Here is a 17,156-nt window from a genome sequence, read left to right as displayed (position 1 = left end):
TGGCTTTGTTTGGGAACAGAAAATGCCAGCACTCATGAATACTAATTTTTCCATCAGGTCCAGTCAGCAAGACATCAGGCCCCCACTTTGTGCCTGTCCATCTTTTTTGTTGTTGTTGTTGTTGTTGATGTTGATATTTATTTGTTGATTCATGATATTTTGCTAATTTTATCTTTTAATATGGTGTGTAACTTTTAATTGCTTTTACTTCCACTCATTGTTGCATCATGAAAAAAAGTGGGATTTTCAGGCTTTATAAATGCTTAACTGCTGCATACAATGATTCATTTTCTGTCCTTTAACGCTCTCTGTGTTCTGCAGGCCTATCTGTGGGATAACAATGAAGAAGTGGTGGCTTGGCTGGAGAGGCAGCTAGCTGAAGAAGAGGGTGCAAGATCAGTCATCGACGAGAACATCAAGTACATCCGCAGAGACCACATCCTCAAGCAGATTCGCAGGTGATCATTCAAAGCTGTGCAACAGCGCAAACTGCTGCTGAGTGCTGGAATTAAATAGCTCATTTTCTCCTTTCTTAACCTTCATTCGCCCACCTGACAGGCTCATTTTCTTTTGTTTCCCTCTCCTTTTTTTTTCTCCCAGCCTTGTTCAAGCCAATCCAGAGGTTGCCATGGATTCTATTGTGCACATGACCCAGCACATCTCACCTACTCAGAGAGCAGAAGTGGTACGTATCCTGTCCACTATGGAGACATCAGCATCCTCCTAGTGGGGGCCTGTCTTTGCCCATGCTTGGCTTAAAGCCCAGCTTAGGCCATAGTCAGACCTAAACAGAGCCTGGTTCAACCTGATCTGGAGATTGAGGCTAGAGGAGCCAGCATGATGACCCCTGGCAGCAGCCACGTTGTTAATGAACCGCTGGCAATGATTCTCAGTAATCAAGAGTTGACTGACATCATTTATACCATTTTGTAAATGGCAGTACACATGTGCTAGTATTTAAGATGAATTTGTGTATTTTGTACTGAAGTGCAATTAAAAGAATGACAATATAGAAATATCTAGTGAATTTAATTTAATAATACGTTTGGAGTTTACACAGATGACTCGAGAGGATGTCTATGCTTCCATGATAATCCATGCTTTTCAACTGGAGTGTTCCCAAGTATAAATTAAACACACTGTTCTTAAAAAGACACCTAGGTTTGTGACATACGCTTGCTAAGATTTGCAAGCGTTTTGATGACCAGCTCAACAGTGGCGACACATTGCTAGAGGAGTTAGAAAAAAAGGGTTTTTTTACACTCCTAAGCATGGAGCACTTAGTTACTGAACAAAGACAGAATTGAACAGGGGAGCTCAGCAGGGAGCAGCAGAAAGGTCCCTTTTAAACCCCAACTATTGCACAGTTACCCTGCAGTGAGCAATGGGCAGCTCGCCTCACAACAAAACCACAGCTGTCCCCTTCACACAGTAAATGCTGCTTTAGAGGCACTTTAGTGCTTACTGTTCCCTTACATTGCAGCCAGAATCAAGCCTGCATTTGAAATGTTGCATCTAGCATACGTGCAAACATAAATGCACAAAGTGAAACAAACAGTAACGCACGGAGAGTTGACGAAAGCTTGAATACGAAATGATAATGGCACTAGACGGAGTTTAAAACGTAAGCTTGCTCAGAAAGATCTTTTTTTCCTCTTTTTTTTGACAGCTGTTGAGTCTTAAGTTACGCTTGTTCTAAATTTATGTTTTATTTGTTTGAGTTTCTGTTTTTTTTTCTAAAGAGATATATTTGAATTAACAATCAAATGGCCAATTTTTTTAAAAATGTCTGTGAAATGATAAAAGCTACTGTTCACATATACGTTACATTTTAACTGTAATCAACTGTTGCTGAAGTTTTTACATCTGGTGTATGAAATGTTGTTTATTTTTACCATTTAAACCAGTCTTCTGAATCACATATTCCACTGTATTTGTGTTATGATAGAAAGACAACCTGTTGTAAGGAACTGAGTACATAATGCTAATAATAACAACAGCTAAAGGGCACTACATTGTTAAATTTAAACTTTTAGATCATTGTGTCATTATAATGCACTGCTGAATACCAATGTTGGCAATGTGAAATGGCTTCATAGTTATTGCTGTGCCTTTTCTGTGTGTGTGTGTTGACACCTGTACTGACAAGCTTCCCAGCTGCTTTCTAAGTAACTGGATGTTTCCTAATTGAAGACGGAAAATAATCTACACTGATGACGATGTGCTCTAAATGTAACTTCAACTTTAAATAAAGCTTACCCAACGTAGTTTAAAGTTTTTTGATTTATTTTTTTTAACAAATGTCTTGTTTTCAAGAATTTATGCTAATTTAATTTGTCAATTATTTTTCTATATCGATGATTCCGGCGACTGATAATCACATCACTGGAAGCCTCATTAATTCCAGTAGTCAGAACAAAGTCTGTGACTCTGGAGAGACATTTTCTGATTATTTGAAAATGATAGTCTTCCCATTCCTCAATCCACAGATGATTAAAGTGCCATTTTTCTCTCTGGCTTTTAAACTTCAACAGTATTAAGGAGGATGAAGCAGATCAAACAAATATTGAGGGATCTAGCTCATCCTCCCCTTTTTTTCTTCTTTTTTTTTATTCCGGCTCTTTCTTTCATATCATCCCCTTGGCTCTGTCAACTCTATTACCATGTTACCAACAAATATGTAAGACAAATTGAGTTGCATGCACCCAATACCCACCACAATTATAGACGGCCCAATAAAAGAAATGATTCATTTGGTAGTATAATTGGAAATGTGCCTTGCTTGGTCTTGCTGGTCTCCCAGAGGGTTCTTGCTCATTTGTAGTGGCATGCTAGGCCGATTAATTCTGCTTTTAATCACTGACAAACTGCGAAATCAGGTTCCTCGTCAGCCACTGGAGGGAAGAGGATCAGTAGGTGAAACTGACAGAAACTTGTAATGATCTTTCTCTAGTTAAGGATGCAAACCGGATCTGCTGATATATAGTTAGTAGCTTTGTAGGAAATAAATAAATAAAGAAGAATACTTTAAATGTTACTACAGTTGAATTAAATATTCATCTTTACCCAAATGACAAGCCCCAGTGACTTCTGGTGTCACGCAAAAAAAATGTGACAAAAACAGGAGGGGGCAGAAAGAAATATTAGTGAAAGAAAGGGGGGAAAAAATTCACATCTGTGATGAGACTGAAAAAGAGGCATTACGATGAGAAGACTCAATCATGCATCGGAGACAACCATAATTCCACATTCACGCGTCACAATGACTTGACAGCACTTGAGAGACAATGCCTGTGACCCAGTTGCAGGATTCCAATTAGCAGGGTGTATGCAACAGTTGAGATGAAAAGAGAACAGGGTCTTTACAGAGCCCCAGGGCTGTCTGATTACTGCCTGAAAACAAGAGTCTTTTGGCCATGACAAAGAGTAGACAGGCACAGAGGGAGTGCCAGGTCCCAGCTGTTCTCCCCTTTTTTCCAGGCAGAGGATTTTGAAGAGCTCATCTCATCTCTGCGTTCTTGCTTGTCTTTTTACATTTCAGACATACTGCAAATTTATAACAGGCCAGCGCACTACAATGCTATCAATTTTATGAGTATGTGGTCATTTTTAAATTAATTGTTCCCCCTACGGTATTGAAATAAATGTTGGTTTCAAACCTGTTTCTCTTACTTCAGGTTATATACTGAAAGCACACTGAGGAAAATATTTTTTTTCAATAACTGACAAAAAAACCAAAAAACATTTCACGTTGCATCATGTGCAATTTTAAAAAGTGTGTTATCAAACAATGCTGTTGGAAAGACACACTGCACACCATGGGGTGCAGTTTTAAGAAGCTGGACAAGTGGAGGAGAAACTTGTCCAGCCTAAGATAAAAGTCGTGATATGATGAAAAAAGATCCAGAAATGTCCTGACACAAGATCTGAGAGATGCATCTGGCCCTTCAGCTGATCCATCTACTGTTCTGTGAAGCCTCAATTGGAAATAATCTCAGTCAAAGGGTAGCAATCAAGAAGCCATTCTTGGAGAAGGAAGAAAGGCTGGACACAACTGGACTGAAAATCAGTGGCAACAAATTTTATTGAGTGATTAAAGATTTTTGTTTTAGTTAAAAATGTCACTAAGTCTAAAAGTGTTCAGGAGAGAGGTCCAACAGTCTACAGCCATTTATAAAACAGTCAGCGGTGTTGAGGATTTTGTCGAAACTTATGGTATTTTGAAATCATTAAAGTACCGTCACATTTTTACCCACGATGATGAACTACAAAACTGATTGGCAGCTGCTTCATTTTATGCATGTCAATGATCCCAAGCACACTGCTAATGCAGTAAGCATACCTGGATACTTTTACATCCCTGCCAGTGAAAACACTCAGAATATACTTTGCTACTTATTGTAGGGCCTACGTTACAATATAAAGCACCTTGAGGCAACTGTTGTTGTGATTTGGAGCTGTATAAATAAAATTGAATTGATTTGAATTGAATTGAGCTTTGCAAAAGCACACAATGGAGCACTATCAGCATCACCAAATATTGACTTTCAGTCTCTATTTGCACTTATACTGTATTTCCATTTATGCTTGTTGTTTCATATCGCACATATTTCCCATGTTTCTAATAAACTATAAAGAAATGAGAGGTGGCTCCAAACTTTGCACAGTGCTATATATTGTGAATAATGCATGAGAATATAAATGCAGTCTTGAAACTTCCAGTGAAGCTGAACCTATATCAGAGAGTAAAACATTGTTGTCACTCTGGTGGCTTTGTTTGAATTTAGTTTCATGATAGTGAGATTAGAACGATAGTGATATTTCCCCATGCATCCCAGGTTTTGTGATTTGTAATCTTTGATAGTGTCTCAACGCAAACTCAGTTCCTGAAATGCAAATCCACGTATAGATCAATATTTAAATAAATGATTTAGAGCATCTTAAATGCAGGGTATACAGAGGTTGTGAACCTCTTTTGAGGGCAGGAAAGCAGCACTTCAGCCCTCTGCAGGAGTAAAAGCTTGCAACACTCTGTGATTGTCACTTCATAATGCTGGCATTTCCTCTGTACCCAAGCCTGGTAAAGACTGAAGTGAACTTTGGCACACATCAGCAGCAAATTTTTAAAATCTTGATTGCACCAAAATTACACAAAGATCAAATAGCAAAAAGTCGTCCTTACATTTCGTATACAAAAGTGAAATTATTACAGCGCATGGTTGGGGAGTGTGATTGTGACTCGTCCTGAAAATGCTGCTCACACACTTAATATTTCACACACATACTATAACAAGGAAAACATGGCTTAATCAATATGAACCGTAACACGGAAGAAGCTTCATATAGCTGTGCATTGCAGGCCAGGTAAAGTTGTCCCTTGTACCGTGCCTCCCTCCCCTCTCCTCTGCTCCTTTATCCCAGCATTAACATTCATGGAACCACTGGAGTGTTTCGGGCTTGGTACGTCGAGCCAACTACAATATGTACATGGCTGAGGAGGAGGGGAGAGGAAGGTTGGAGCCCCTGGAATATCTGTGGAAAATGGGGAGGGGCAAAGGAGGTCGATGGTAAAGGTTCCCCAGTATGAGATTGTGGAAAGGTCAGCAGCCGAGGTCCAGCACCTTTGGCCATACATCACAATTATCACTGTAGGTCATCAACTGGTATAGAAAATATGGAAGCAGCGATAGATCCTCACGGTATATTGGACGTGTTGGTAAGGTTGGGACGGGAAAAAGATGCTATCTACTGTTACCGTGTCTCTAAGCAAATGCTACTACAAACATAATTGTTTGAGCCATTCTGACTACAGGGCTCTGTAGTCTACTCAGCCTGTTGGTCGGTCGCTTTGAGCTATAGACTGAAATCTAACCAGCTTTTAGGTTGATTGCAGTTGAATTTGTACAGATATTCAGATTCTCCAGGTGATGAATTAGTCACACGTTGCTGGATGCCCAGCTTCTCATTTAGATGCACGGTGTATTTGAATTTTTGGAAAGTCGAACATCTGTACAGTTATTCCTCAGACCGCCATCTGCTACAGACTTTTAAAGACTTAGAAGAATCAGTCACTAAAGGTGATCGAGTCTTTGCAGCCAGGACACCACAATTACTAAATTCCCTGCCTGAGGATCTCAGGCAGGCAACACATTTTTATCATTTGGCTTTGTATAACTGCTAATGCCTTTATCACATTTTTTCTTTCACTTTTAAGGCAGTTTTTCCTTTCATATTTGTTGCTTTTATTCTTCTTTGAATCTTTGTTTTGAAGAAGCTTTAAATAAATGCAAAAGTAAAAAGTTTTCTCCTTTCACACCATTTAGCACAAGACTCACAATATTGCTTGCTTTTATGTTGCTTTTTAGTCTGTGTACAGTGACCTTGAGTGTTTTGAAAGGCGCTTTCAAATAAAATGTATTATTATTATTAATACTTCCATAGAATGCACTGTAATACAAAATGAAGCTCTTTTTATTTTTGACTTTCCTGTGTTTTTTTTGTCAACAAGCTATCAAATGAAAGGAAAACTGAACAACAGTGAACAAAATAAAATAAAGAACAAATGAATAAAGTAGAAACTCTGAACCAAAATAAGTATGCACAACTATAGCTAATCCTCACTATAAAAGGTACACCACACAGATAGCCTAATATAAGTACATAAACTTTAAAAAGTATAAATTACTCAATTACAGATGTACATTTAATGTAATTTAATTACATTTAATGAAATACTTATAGAACTATGTGCACTGTAGGTTCCTTGTGACTTAGTCACCTCATCTTATTACTATAGGAATGTGTACTTATTGTTGCTAATTTGACGTTATGAAGTCTAGTACAAGATGCACCATCAAAGAATCTGAAAGCCCGTCAAGCCAGAACTGAAGATGCATTAATTAATATGTTCAAGTAAAGACAGCCTGCACTGAAGTGTATTGTGTGGCACTCATTATGGGTTATGATATGCACCGTTTAGCTGAATGCAAAGATCAGTCCAGTCCAGCAATGAGTCCATCTGAGAGATGTGTCACATTAAATTGCATACATTAAGGGCATATCAGTGGACCATAGAAAGCCAACTCCACATGGAACTGTTGGTTTACCGCATCTCATAATGCACGTCCTTTGGCTCTGAAGGACAAAGGCAGCCAACCAGTGAAATCCCTGTGCTTGACAAGCTAGCTTGTAGTAATGTCATGTATCAGCATTAGTTTACTACATCTAAATCCGACTGATAAAAGCCATCTAAGTTCTCAAGAATCTGTCTGGCCTCCAGATGAGTGCTGGTGTAAGTATAGATGAGAGAAGGAGGGTTGCTTTTGATTTTAGGCAAATTCGCCTCAACTGAAACTTTTATAAAATTTGAGTTTACATTTAATTAAAAAATGGGAGTGAATGTTAGCTACTTTATTATAACTGCTAAAGCTTGCACTAAACAAGAAACATTTTATGTCCCAAACTTGCTCAAACATTAGATGAAACGTTGAAACTGATCCATTGGAGCTGGAGAACTGCTCTACAGTCACCTCCATACTGCACCCCATTACATGCACGTATGCACATATACCATATGCAGAGCAGAGTTTTTCACACTTGAGCATACAAGCTTACCATCTGATCAGCCATCAGTGTCATGTCTTTGTCTCAGTCTGCATTATGCAGCAAAGCAATCTGAAGGAATTCAGTGTGCAAAAGCCTTTGCTATGCAAAGTAAAATCATGCTTTCAAAACATTTTTTATTATTCCATTCATGAACAGATGGATACTGCTCGTAACATTATTCTGAACGATACAGCCACATACATGATCCAAAATAAATAGAAGAGGGGAAAGAAAAAGTTTTCCAAAGACCCATTAATAACTGAAAATAATCGCATTGTCATTAACTTTAGGAGCAAGTGACACATTGATTAAAATCTTAACAAGTGAATCTGCCTCTTTTTTTGTGAATGGTTGACTCCTCAGGCTCAATAACAGGCTGAAATCAGCTCTTGGCCTCACGGATTAAGCAGTGTAGGAAAGGAGAGTAGGTGGGGAACACTCGTGATTCTGTCCTCTTCAACTTTAATCAAAATTACACTGACGTGCTGCAGCCCCCCTCCATGTCTTTCATAATAATAGACCGCTAAAAATTCAGAAGGCAGGCTCCACATCAATCACTCGCCAGATTTGAGTCCAATGCAATAAATATGTAAATGAGGAGAAGCCAATGTCTCGTAGCTTTGAGATCAGCGCAAGGAGGGAAAAAAGGAGAAAACTGTATTAATTGCCCATGGCCAGAGGAATCCTATTACTGTGGGCATTGATTATAAAATTCTATGTGTGAATGATTTTCATGCAGAAACTGGAGTACCAAGCCTCAAGCATAAAGTGAAGAAAGAGTCAAATTTGTGAATTGGGCTAGATTGAGAAAGGGGCTAAAAAGAACAGCAATGAGAAAAATACTAAATTTAAGTTCAAATCAAATAAGGATCAGAAGGATTCATCTCAAATTGCAGTAGATTATTGGTACATAATAGCATTTATCTTATTGTTTTGGGGTTTTTTTGTTTTGTTTTTATCTTTTCTCGGTTTTCAGGTGTTTACATTTTGATGCACAGGATGTAAGATACATTTGTTCACACTAAGTCTTCATGGGTCACTCACTGTATTATGCTCCTTGAGAAGAGACTAAAAAAAACTTTTGGTAATTGGTCCAACAAATTATGCTGATTCTGTCTAAGAACATTGTCTAGTCTTGTGAAGAACAATAAAGATACTATAGCTGCAGGCATCTAACCAAGCTGCTGATACCCAGCTCAAGTGTCAGGGCATAATAGAGTCAAACAGTCCATCTAGTCAGCGGTAGGCAGCTAATTAGCCATCAGCTCTTTTGTGCATAAAACATACCCGATATATAAAATACAGTTCAGATTTCCTGGACACCAGGTTCCATGATTGCTTGCTTGATTTGCTATTTTTTTCAGGACACTTGTGAAAGCAGTTAAATTGGTAGGTAAGTGCACAAATCAATGCTTAGAGGTCAATTAAGTCTTATTCCCCGCCCCCCCCCCCCCCCCTCCTCCCCCCCTCTCTCATTGTCAGCGAGATTTAAATTGATTTGCTGGTTTCACGTTTGACTTGCAAATCTTTCTCTTCATCAAGGTATTTTGTTGAGATTATAGGGATTACGTTTCCAGCATAACATTATCTGCTACAACAAACGGGAACGTGTAAATGTTGTAAATTTCAGTTAATTAGCAGAATTCAAAGATCAATATTAGCAAAAAAATATAATATTGTGTATTAGGGGCATTTTCAGACATGCTTTAAGTGGTAAACTTTCTACCAAATTACACTGAATGGCCAACTGATGTTAAGTTCACCATCGTGATTAGAATTTCTTGCACACACAGTACGAGGGAGAGCAGAGCAGGCCAGCAAGAACAGCAGTACTATCTCTCATACTAAGCTGAAATGACACGAGAGCACATTTAAATGACATAAATAAACTCTGGATTGCATCTCAGAGCCCTCACACTGCAGCATTCTCTGCTGAGGATCACATTTCTATATCAAGTAGCTGTACATTGCTACAGACAGGTAACAAATTAAAGGTAAGGTGCTGGGCTAGAGCAGCTTCAGTGCACCTGGCAATGCTTCTGCAACTCTCAGAATCCTTACTACAACACTATTCTTCTCTCATTTGGTGTTTTTAGTGTTTGGTGAACAGTACACTGGGCCACAATCTTCTACAGGTGTTCAGTTGGGGATAGCATATGTTTCAGCCCCTACTGCCTTGTGGAACATTGTCAATTCAATCACTGATTCTGAGGGAGAATTCCCTTTACAAACTCAAACAGCACCAGGAAAACAAACCCCCAGTAGCATAACACTGCCACCAGTTAATATTACTGGAGAGGTCAAGAGTTCAGGTTTGTGCTACCACCTGCCTCTTCATCAGTGTCCTAAACTTCTTCACCTAAGGAAAATGTTATGACTGGAACAATTTCAATATTTTATAGGATTTTCACTGAATAATTCAAAATTTGAGTGTTATTAGAGGATATCACATGAACATTTTACTTTTTTGGGGTTTTTTTTCTCTGTTGTTATGATGCAAATAAAGTTACTTCATGGGATTCTACACTTGATAAAGGGTTATGGGTGAATAGGAAGTTAAGCATAAGTGAAAATACCATTTACCATTAACTTTACCAACTAGCAGCAGGCAACACTGATACTAACCTTGACAAGTTGCACGTATTTATAAGAAAATCTTGATGAATATTGAACATTAGGATGTTATCTAGCTCTTTTAGCAGCTTAAGTTAAGCTCATCATCATAAGCTGGTATATACATGTGTCTGGTTAAGCAAAAAACATGCCCAGTTATGTCAAAGTCCATAGTTTTTATCACATCGTTTTAATAGTGTTTAAAAGCACAAGTTGCCTGCTATGAATTTTTTGGGGGAAAGGACGCTGAATGTCACTCTTTTACGGTAACATTTCCCAAGTTGTAAAGCAAAAGGGAGACTGAACTTGTTTTTTTCAAACACATCAGTCTAATGCAAACCATATTAACAACTGTGCAACTCTCTTTTCCAGCTTCAGGTCCACATTTTCTCATATGTCTTTTTATAATATTTTGTGATCAGGTTGACATTTGTTAGCCACTGTCAAATCTAATCTTCAACTTATAAACATGCCTCTAGATACACAGGAGGTGGATGATCCATCCCCATGTTTTCCTGCAGTTTATGCCTTGTGACATTGCTCGTCTCCTCTACCCCTCCCCCAATCAGCTCCACTGATCTGCTCCTTCAGTCTCCCGCTTCACTGCTTACTGATCCACTATGCAGCGTCCTGTCCCCTTTTATGATGCTCTCACCTTTCCCTGGCTTGAAAATAGTCACTCTGTCATTAGCCTGTTAATTTTAAACATGTCATTTAGCTGGCATTAGAGAAAGGCTCCAAATACGTGCTTGCAGCTCTTGAATTATCAAGAAAACACCTAGCAAAGTAACAAGTGCCAAAGATTTTATGAAGCTCCTTTGCATAACACAAGGAAAAACCAACATATATACAGTATGTAATGTGAGTTGATAACTTTCTACTTAAACATTGTGTCTTTGAAATGTCGCTTAGGCTCACTGAACATAACCGGGGAAAAGAAGATGTTCATATATTGACAATGCCAATTAGATAATGTTGCTATAAACACATTAGCACAACCGCTCTGATTTTGGTGAATCTATAGTAAAGTTTCAAAGAGACGTTTTGTATTTCCTCCTAGAATTTCACTTAGTCATAATTTTCCCGATTTAGCAGAACAGTGAGCACTCAGTGTCATGGCAAAAACCGTAAATTATGACAATGAGTAGCTCTTCACAATCAGTGTAACAGATTAAGCTAAGCAAATTTACAGTGTCTGTTACAAGTACTTTTGAGCTGAACTCTTTTAGCGGTTATGCATTATTGCCGATGTTATTTAGAACTTATTTCTAATCTTGCAGCAGTTTTTAAGCAGTTGCTGACACTTTGGCTTCTTCATCAGACTCCATAAGAGTGCGTTTATTAAAGGACAACAAAAATATTTTAAATGCACATTTGTACACTAAAAGGATTCCCTCTGGTAATCTTTTTGGTCTATTTAAAAATCTCAAAAGATTACATACATGTTAACAAATCCCTGTTCAATAAACATTCACAAAATCAGGAAAGACTGAAAAAGGAATTCCCATCATTTCCCCCAAAAGTGATAAACAAATAACAATCATCAATAGGACTTTTATTATACAGCATTGTGATGCCTGTTTCACAAACCGGATAAGAAAGGTCAAGTATCTCATGGAAAAAAAGTCATCTGTGGAAAAGTGAAATACTATCGTTATAAATAATTTGACATTTTAAAGACAAAAGCCATTTAAGTCTTTAGAGGTGTTTTTTGTTTTTTACAACTGAAATGGCAGGATTTGCGATGTCCTTTCATTTGGCAACAGTTTAGTGTGTTTTCAGTATTTTTTGAGGTATGCAAAATAGCATAGTGAAATAGTAGCATTAAATGGGTTGCCATTCAATTTCATTTATTTCATTCTGGCATTTCATTTAATGCCAGAATGAAGATGTTTAAAACAACTCAAAATCAACCCTCTGAACACTGGAGTGTCACATAAACAATTGACTCTTCCGTCCATTATTGCCCATTATTATACATACTGTCAGGTTGGACTCATATCATGTCACAGTCAAATCAATTTCTACTCATGTAAATGTTCAGATTAAAATGGCAATACTTTGAAGGCAAACACATGCTAAACAGCAAATTATTCATAAGAAAGGCGTAGCGAAACAAAAAACAATGCAGTGTTTCCGCAGTCCTGAGAAATGTTTTTGGTCAGATGTGTCACGTTCATGATCTGTAATCAGCGGGTGGTTCGTGTGTAATACATGAACATGAATATTACACACAAACTCATACTTGGGATTTGTAAGTTGGCTGAAACACTGAAAGGTGATAAAACAAATACAATCACACACTTCACATTTGAATTTTAAGGTCGGTTTCATCATATACAGTGCTGTGCAAATTTTAAACATATCAAAATGTGAATGTTTTTAGAAATGACATTGAAATCTGACATTTTATCAATTAACTTTGCATAAAGTGCACTAAGCAGAAAAAAAGTTTCAAATTAATACTGATTATGACCACCATTTTCCTTTAAAAAGCACAAATTCTTATGGGTGCACTTACCATTGCTTATCAGGGTACTCTTTTTTTCTTTCTCCAAGCCATTTTGAATGTGTGGTCACAATTCTTCTTTGCATTTAGGCTGGTCTCAGTTGTTTCCATCGCTTGTTGCTATCTTAGACTGATATAAATACAGTATAATTAGACAAGAGATCTCTGTGGGCCATAGCATCTTGCAGAACTCCTTGTAGTTCTTGTCACTGAAGTTCTTTATGACTCTGTGTGAATGTTTGGGGATATCCATTGCCTTGTCCATCCATACATCCATCTTCTTAACTGTCTATTCCAGCTAGCATGGGCCAAAAAACCGAATACAGAATGGGCTTATGGCCAGTTGATATTCTTGTATAATGGATAAGAAATATAAGCATCAAATGTGCTTAAAACCTTTGCACAGTACTGTACATGACAGAAAAGATTTTGTAAACACTAAAATACGATTCATCAGTATTAATGTATTTGTTTATTGCTTAGTCAGTGAGGCCCAGCACTGCGAACCTATTAACGAGCCAATTCACATAGATTATTCCAAACTATCTAATACGTGGCCCGTCAATAAATAACCAACATAAAAATTACAAAAAAGCATAATGAAATACAATAAATAAATAAATAAATATTAATAAATAATCATAAATAAATAGCTGATATATGAAATAAAGTTAAGGGTTTGCCTTCAAACTGCATTTGTAGTATTTCGGTCTTAGCCTGATTACCAAACAGTGCCTTCGCTCATTTCTGAAGAGGGCTGTGACAGCTGGTTGGTGTATCCGTTGTCACTGAGAGAAACAGTGGTGAAGGGCGTGCTGGGGCCACACATTTCACTGGAGATGCTGTGAATTGAACTTGGTCCATTGGGCTCCGGACTTGGTGAGTCCACGGGATGATGAGATAATGTATCAGAGAAACACTGAACCTCTCCGGGACAGTGGTGCCCAGGATGATGGTGGTCCATGGCTCCTAGTGGGGTGCCAGCCGGGACTGTGGAGGGCATAAAGCCCAGGTCTGCTGGAGTCTGTGCTTGCGATAATGGTGGGCCTTGAAAGTACTCATAATTCCCTCCTGAGCCATAGTATTCACCAGGATATTCTGCACTCATATGAACATAAGGATTAGTGCATTGTGTCAGAATTTAAAGAAAGAATATTAGTGGCTTATGTATCTTGAATTTTTACAATGTGGTCAAAAACAGAATTGATTATAAGATTGTATAAGGTTGATTTTATTGATTATAGCTAATGCATCAACCTGAAGAAGCATAGATACTTTGTACCTTATTTGCTTATTTATCTGTTTGTTTATGATGTGACAGTCTTAAAACACTCAATCTTAATCATTATTTTATATAGCTCACCTCCATAATAAGAAAAGTGTCCAAGCTCTCCTGGTTCCACTCTCTCTCCCAGGCCTCTCATTCTCCTCGGGTTGCGGAAAAACACGTGTCTCCGAGCGCTTAGAGCGCTCAGCTGTTTCATACGTCTCTCTTTAGACCTCCGATTTTGGAACCAAACCTTTAAGACAGCAGTTCAAAAACAAAGTGCATGAATTATGAAGTGTGGCCAACAGCTTTTTGAAATAAGGGCGACAAATTGCAGTTGGATGATTAGAAATAAATCAACCCAAAATAATGACAAGGTCTTTGTAAATTGGGGTAAGGTTTTAGTTGATGAGAAAAGACACAAAAACATGCAAAATTAACTTTTTAGGTCACTAAAAATATAATTTATAGCATTTTTAAATTAGCATTCAAGATGTATCCGTGCGACATGATTTATTATTATTATTATTAGGGGGCCTTTTAAAATGCCCATGGGCATCATGAGTCCTCTGTGATGTTAGGGACGCACTGGGCGCACAGATTAAGGAAAACCCCAAATGAGAGGCGGGGAAAAAAAGAAAATCAGCAGAGCATATATTGTACGTGGGTGTTTGCAAGCGCCACCAGCCACATTGCTTTGTTGAGTTGCCTACATCAAAGGCTTTATTCTCTGTAACACTAGTGCCTTGGTGATTGTGTTACTGTCACTTTGTGTGAGTCTGTGTATGAATAAAAAAAACAGTAAACTTCTAGTTATCTGTTTGTTTTTTGTTTTGTTTTTTTCTATATTTGTTACTTTTACCTGGATGACTCTCATGTTGAGACCCGTCTCCCGTGACAGCTGCTCTCTGATGTGCCTGGTGGGCTTCGGTGTGGCCGCAAAAGCCGCTTTCAGGGTCTCCAGCTGCTTGGCTTTTATAGTGGTCCGAGGCCCGCGTCGTTTTCCGACGGCGCTCTGCTCGTCGTTCTCGTTGCTGCACGTGTCTTTATCCGATAAATGCCCGTTTTCTGACTCCTTCCCGTCGTCCTGCGGGTCCTGAGAGTCCGGAGACAGACTTGGATCGCTGCACGTCGTTACTGTTATCAGAATAAGACAATCAGAAAATGCCACTACTCTAGGCTAAATATTTATGAAAGGTGCACCTCAGGAATCTTTTTTAAAAATAAATAAAATACACTAGATAATAATAATAATAATAATAATAATAATAATAATAATAATAATAATAATAATAATAATAAATCACCTGAAAGGAGGATTGTGTCTTTCCCAGAGTTGTTTTCATAGTCCTCTTTGCAAACGAACTTGAATTCGTCCAGGATATACAGTTCCTCTCCGGTGGACAGCTGTTTGTTACACATCACACAGGTGAAACAGTTCAGGTGAAACACTTTGCTCTTGGCTCTGCGGACTAGATCACTGGGTAAAATCCCCTGCGCGCATCCAGCGCACTTGGTTCCAAATTTCCTGTTCAAGAGGGAGAACCAAAGTCAGGGAAAAGTTTCAGCACAGACGTGATATGTTGGTCTTAATCTAGGAGAACACCTTTACACCTGCTCTGACTTTAGGCCCAGTTTTGACAAGTTTGTGTTGTTTTTATGAATGTCCCCATTCAAACTACCGGGAACTTAGTGTGTTGTAGTCAGTGAAATCACCACAGTCAGTTTTTCACAACTGTAAGATTTGAACAGAAAGTAAAAATGCAGTTATCTAACTAAACAGGCTAAACACAAATATTAGGTACAATTGTAAGATATTTTCCATCATAATAATCACACGAGCAGTTGGGGTTAGCTTCACTTTCAAAGAAGACAGCAAACCGAGAATTAAACGAGAAGAGAGAAGAGAAAGATAAGACGAGGAAATAAAATAACAGCAGACAGGCGTGTCCATTGTATAAAAACAGATGGTTAGTTGCAACCACTGGAATACATTTTTAACCTGTTTTTAACTGACTAAAAAAAACCAAAACCTTTTCTATAAATACTAAACCACAAACACTGTCAATTCTTACCTAAAGAAATCATTCTTGCAATACAGTTTCCCTTCTCGAGAAAAACACTTCTCTGTCAAACTACATTTGCAGTCGCAGCACTGGACGCATTTGATGTGCCACGGTCTGTCCAAAACTTTGAGCAAGAACCTATCGAGAATAGGTTTTTCACAGCTGGCACACTGAAGCATTGTCTAGACTTATTCCCGCTCCAGTGTGCGAGTGCGAAATCAACTCTTCCTCTTCTCTTCCGTCCCGCTCACCTAGATATGGATTCGCTTTAGTGCATATAATCCAAAAGATCCAGCTCATCCGAATTATTCGCATCGATTAGGTCGCCATCAGTGAGAGTAAAAGTAGTTTTTTTTGTTTGATTTTTTTGTTCCACAGGGCAACAATCCAAATTCAGTCTTTTGCTCCAAATGAAAGATCAGCAGTTGAAGACAAACTGGTATTTAAAAAAAATATGTATATATAATAATCACTGACTGGAGATCATAGCGGGCCGTGAAGATGATCCGAGGTGTGCGATTTCAGGAGGGAAAAAAAATAAGCTATTCATAAATATTAAAATCATTCACTGCGAAAAATCCGCAGTTGGCTAAAGTAGAGAAGAAGAACGAACAACAATAAAATGCTGTCTGTGCGCTTAGTGTGGTCATATGTGTCCCATTTTGCCTCTGACGAGCTCTCTCTGAGAGAGACGCTGTAATGAGCTCACCTAGCGGAGCTCAGCCTATTGCCTATTAACAAACCTGTGACGTCAGCTTCAGGGGTGGAGGATGAGGAGATTTCATTTCAGTCCGCCACAAACAACTATTTAAGTTACAGAGGTGAAGCATCATGGTTACAAAATAAAATAAAAGGAAATAGAAATGTGGCGGTAAAAACTACAGGAAACCTCAATAAATTTTAAAGTCTTTTTATTTCTTGGAAAATTGTTAAAAATACATTTTCTAAAAGCAGATTTTAGTGAAGGATGTCTAATGTTAACACCGCCAACTAAAAAGAAAAGCTCAAACTAAAATTTAAAAGAAATTATGGTTACGAATAAATAATATAAAATAATAAGGAAAGTGGTTCACTTTACAATAATAGTCTTTTTTAT

General features: G+C 38.1%; 2 protein-coding genes across 10 annotated transcripts in view; one reads left to right on the top strand and one right to left on the bottom strand.

Moving 5' to 3' along the window:
• acaca (acetyl-CoA carboxylase alpha) overlaps nucleotides 1-2,267 on the top strand; it is a 31,900-nt gene extending 29,633 nt beyond the window's left edge. For all 9 annotated transcript variants that reach the window (XM_035911483.2, XM_035911484.2, XM_035911482.2 and 6 more), the window contains 2 exons: nucleotides 322-458; nucleotides 601-2,267. In XM_035911483.2, the coding sequence (XP_035767376.2) occupies nucleotides 322-458; nucleotides 601-727 (264 nt within the window). In that variant the 3' untranslated portion in view covers nucleotides 728-2,267. The remainder of the gene's footprint in view (nucleotides 1-321; nucleotides 459-600) is intronic.
• Nucleotides 2,268-11,756: 9,489 nt separating this feature from the next.
• LOC102792591 (LIM/homeobox protein Lhx1-like) lies at nucleotides 11,757-16,595 on the bottom strand. The gene is made up of 5 exons (XM_087847164.1): nucleotides 16,070-16,595; nucleotides 15,302-15,522; nucleotides 14,857-15,131; nucleotides 14,091-14,247; nucleotides 11,757-13,825 (listed from the first exon to the last, which is right to left on the bottom strand). Exons 1-5 carry the CDS (start codon nucleotides 16,237-16,239, stop codon nucleotides 13,449-13,451), a joined length of 1,200 nt encoding a protein of 399 aa, XP_087703290.1. The 5' UTR covers nucleotides 16,240-16,595; the 3' UTR covers nucleotides 11,757-13,448.
• Between the last annotated feature and the right edge of the window lie 561 nt (nucleotides 16,596-17,156).

Source organism: Neolamprologus brichardi, chromosome 10 (genome assembly GCF_056152115.1).
Source record: "Neolamprologus brichardi isolate AB-2024 chromosome 10, ASM5615211v1, whole genome shotgun sequence".
Taxonomy (NCBI): Eukaryota; Metazoa; Chordata; class Actinopteri; order Cichliformes; family Cichlidae; genus Neolamprologus; species Neolamprologus brichardi.
Note: the sequence above shows the minus strand (reverse complement) of the source record. Positions and strands in the feature narration are given on the sequence as shown.

Coding starts and splice junctions, on each gene's coding strand:
- LOC102792591 (XM_087847164.1), bottom strand. CDS start 16,239: ATGCTTCAGTGTGCCAGCTGTGAAAAACCTATTCTCGATAGGTTCTTG. Junction 14,248..14,856: donor TCAACATGAGAGTCATCCAG/GTAAAAGTAACA, acceptor GCTGTCTTAAAG/GTTTGGTTCCAAAATCGGAG. Junction 13,826..14,090: donor ACACTTTTCTTATTATGGAG/GTGAGCTATATA, acceptor ATATGAGTGCAG/AATATCCTGGTGAATACTAT.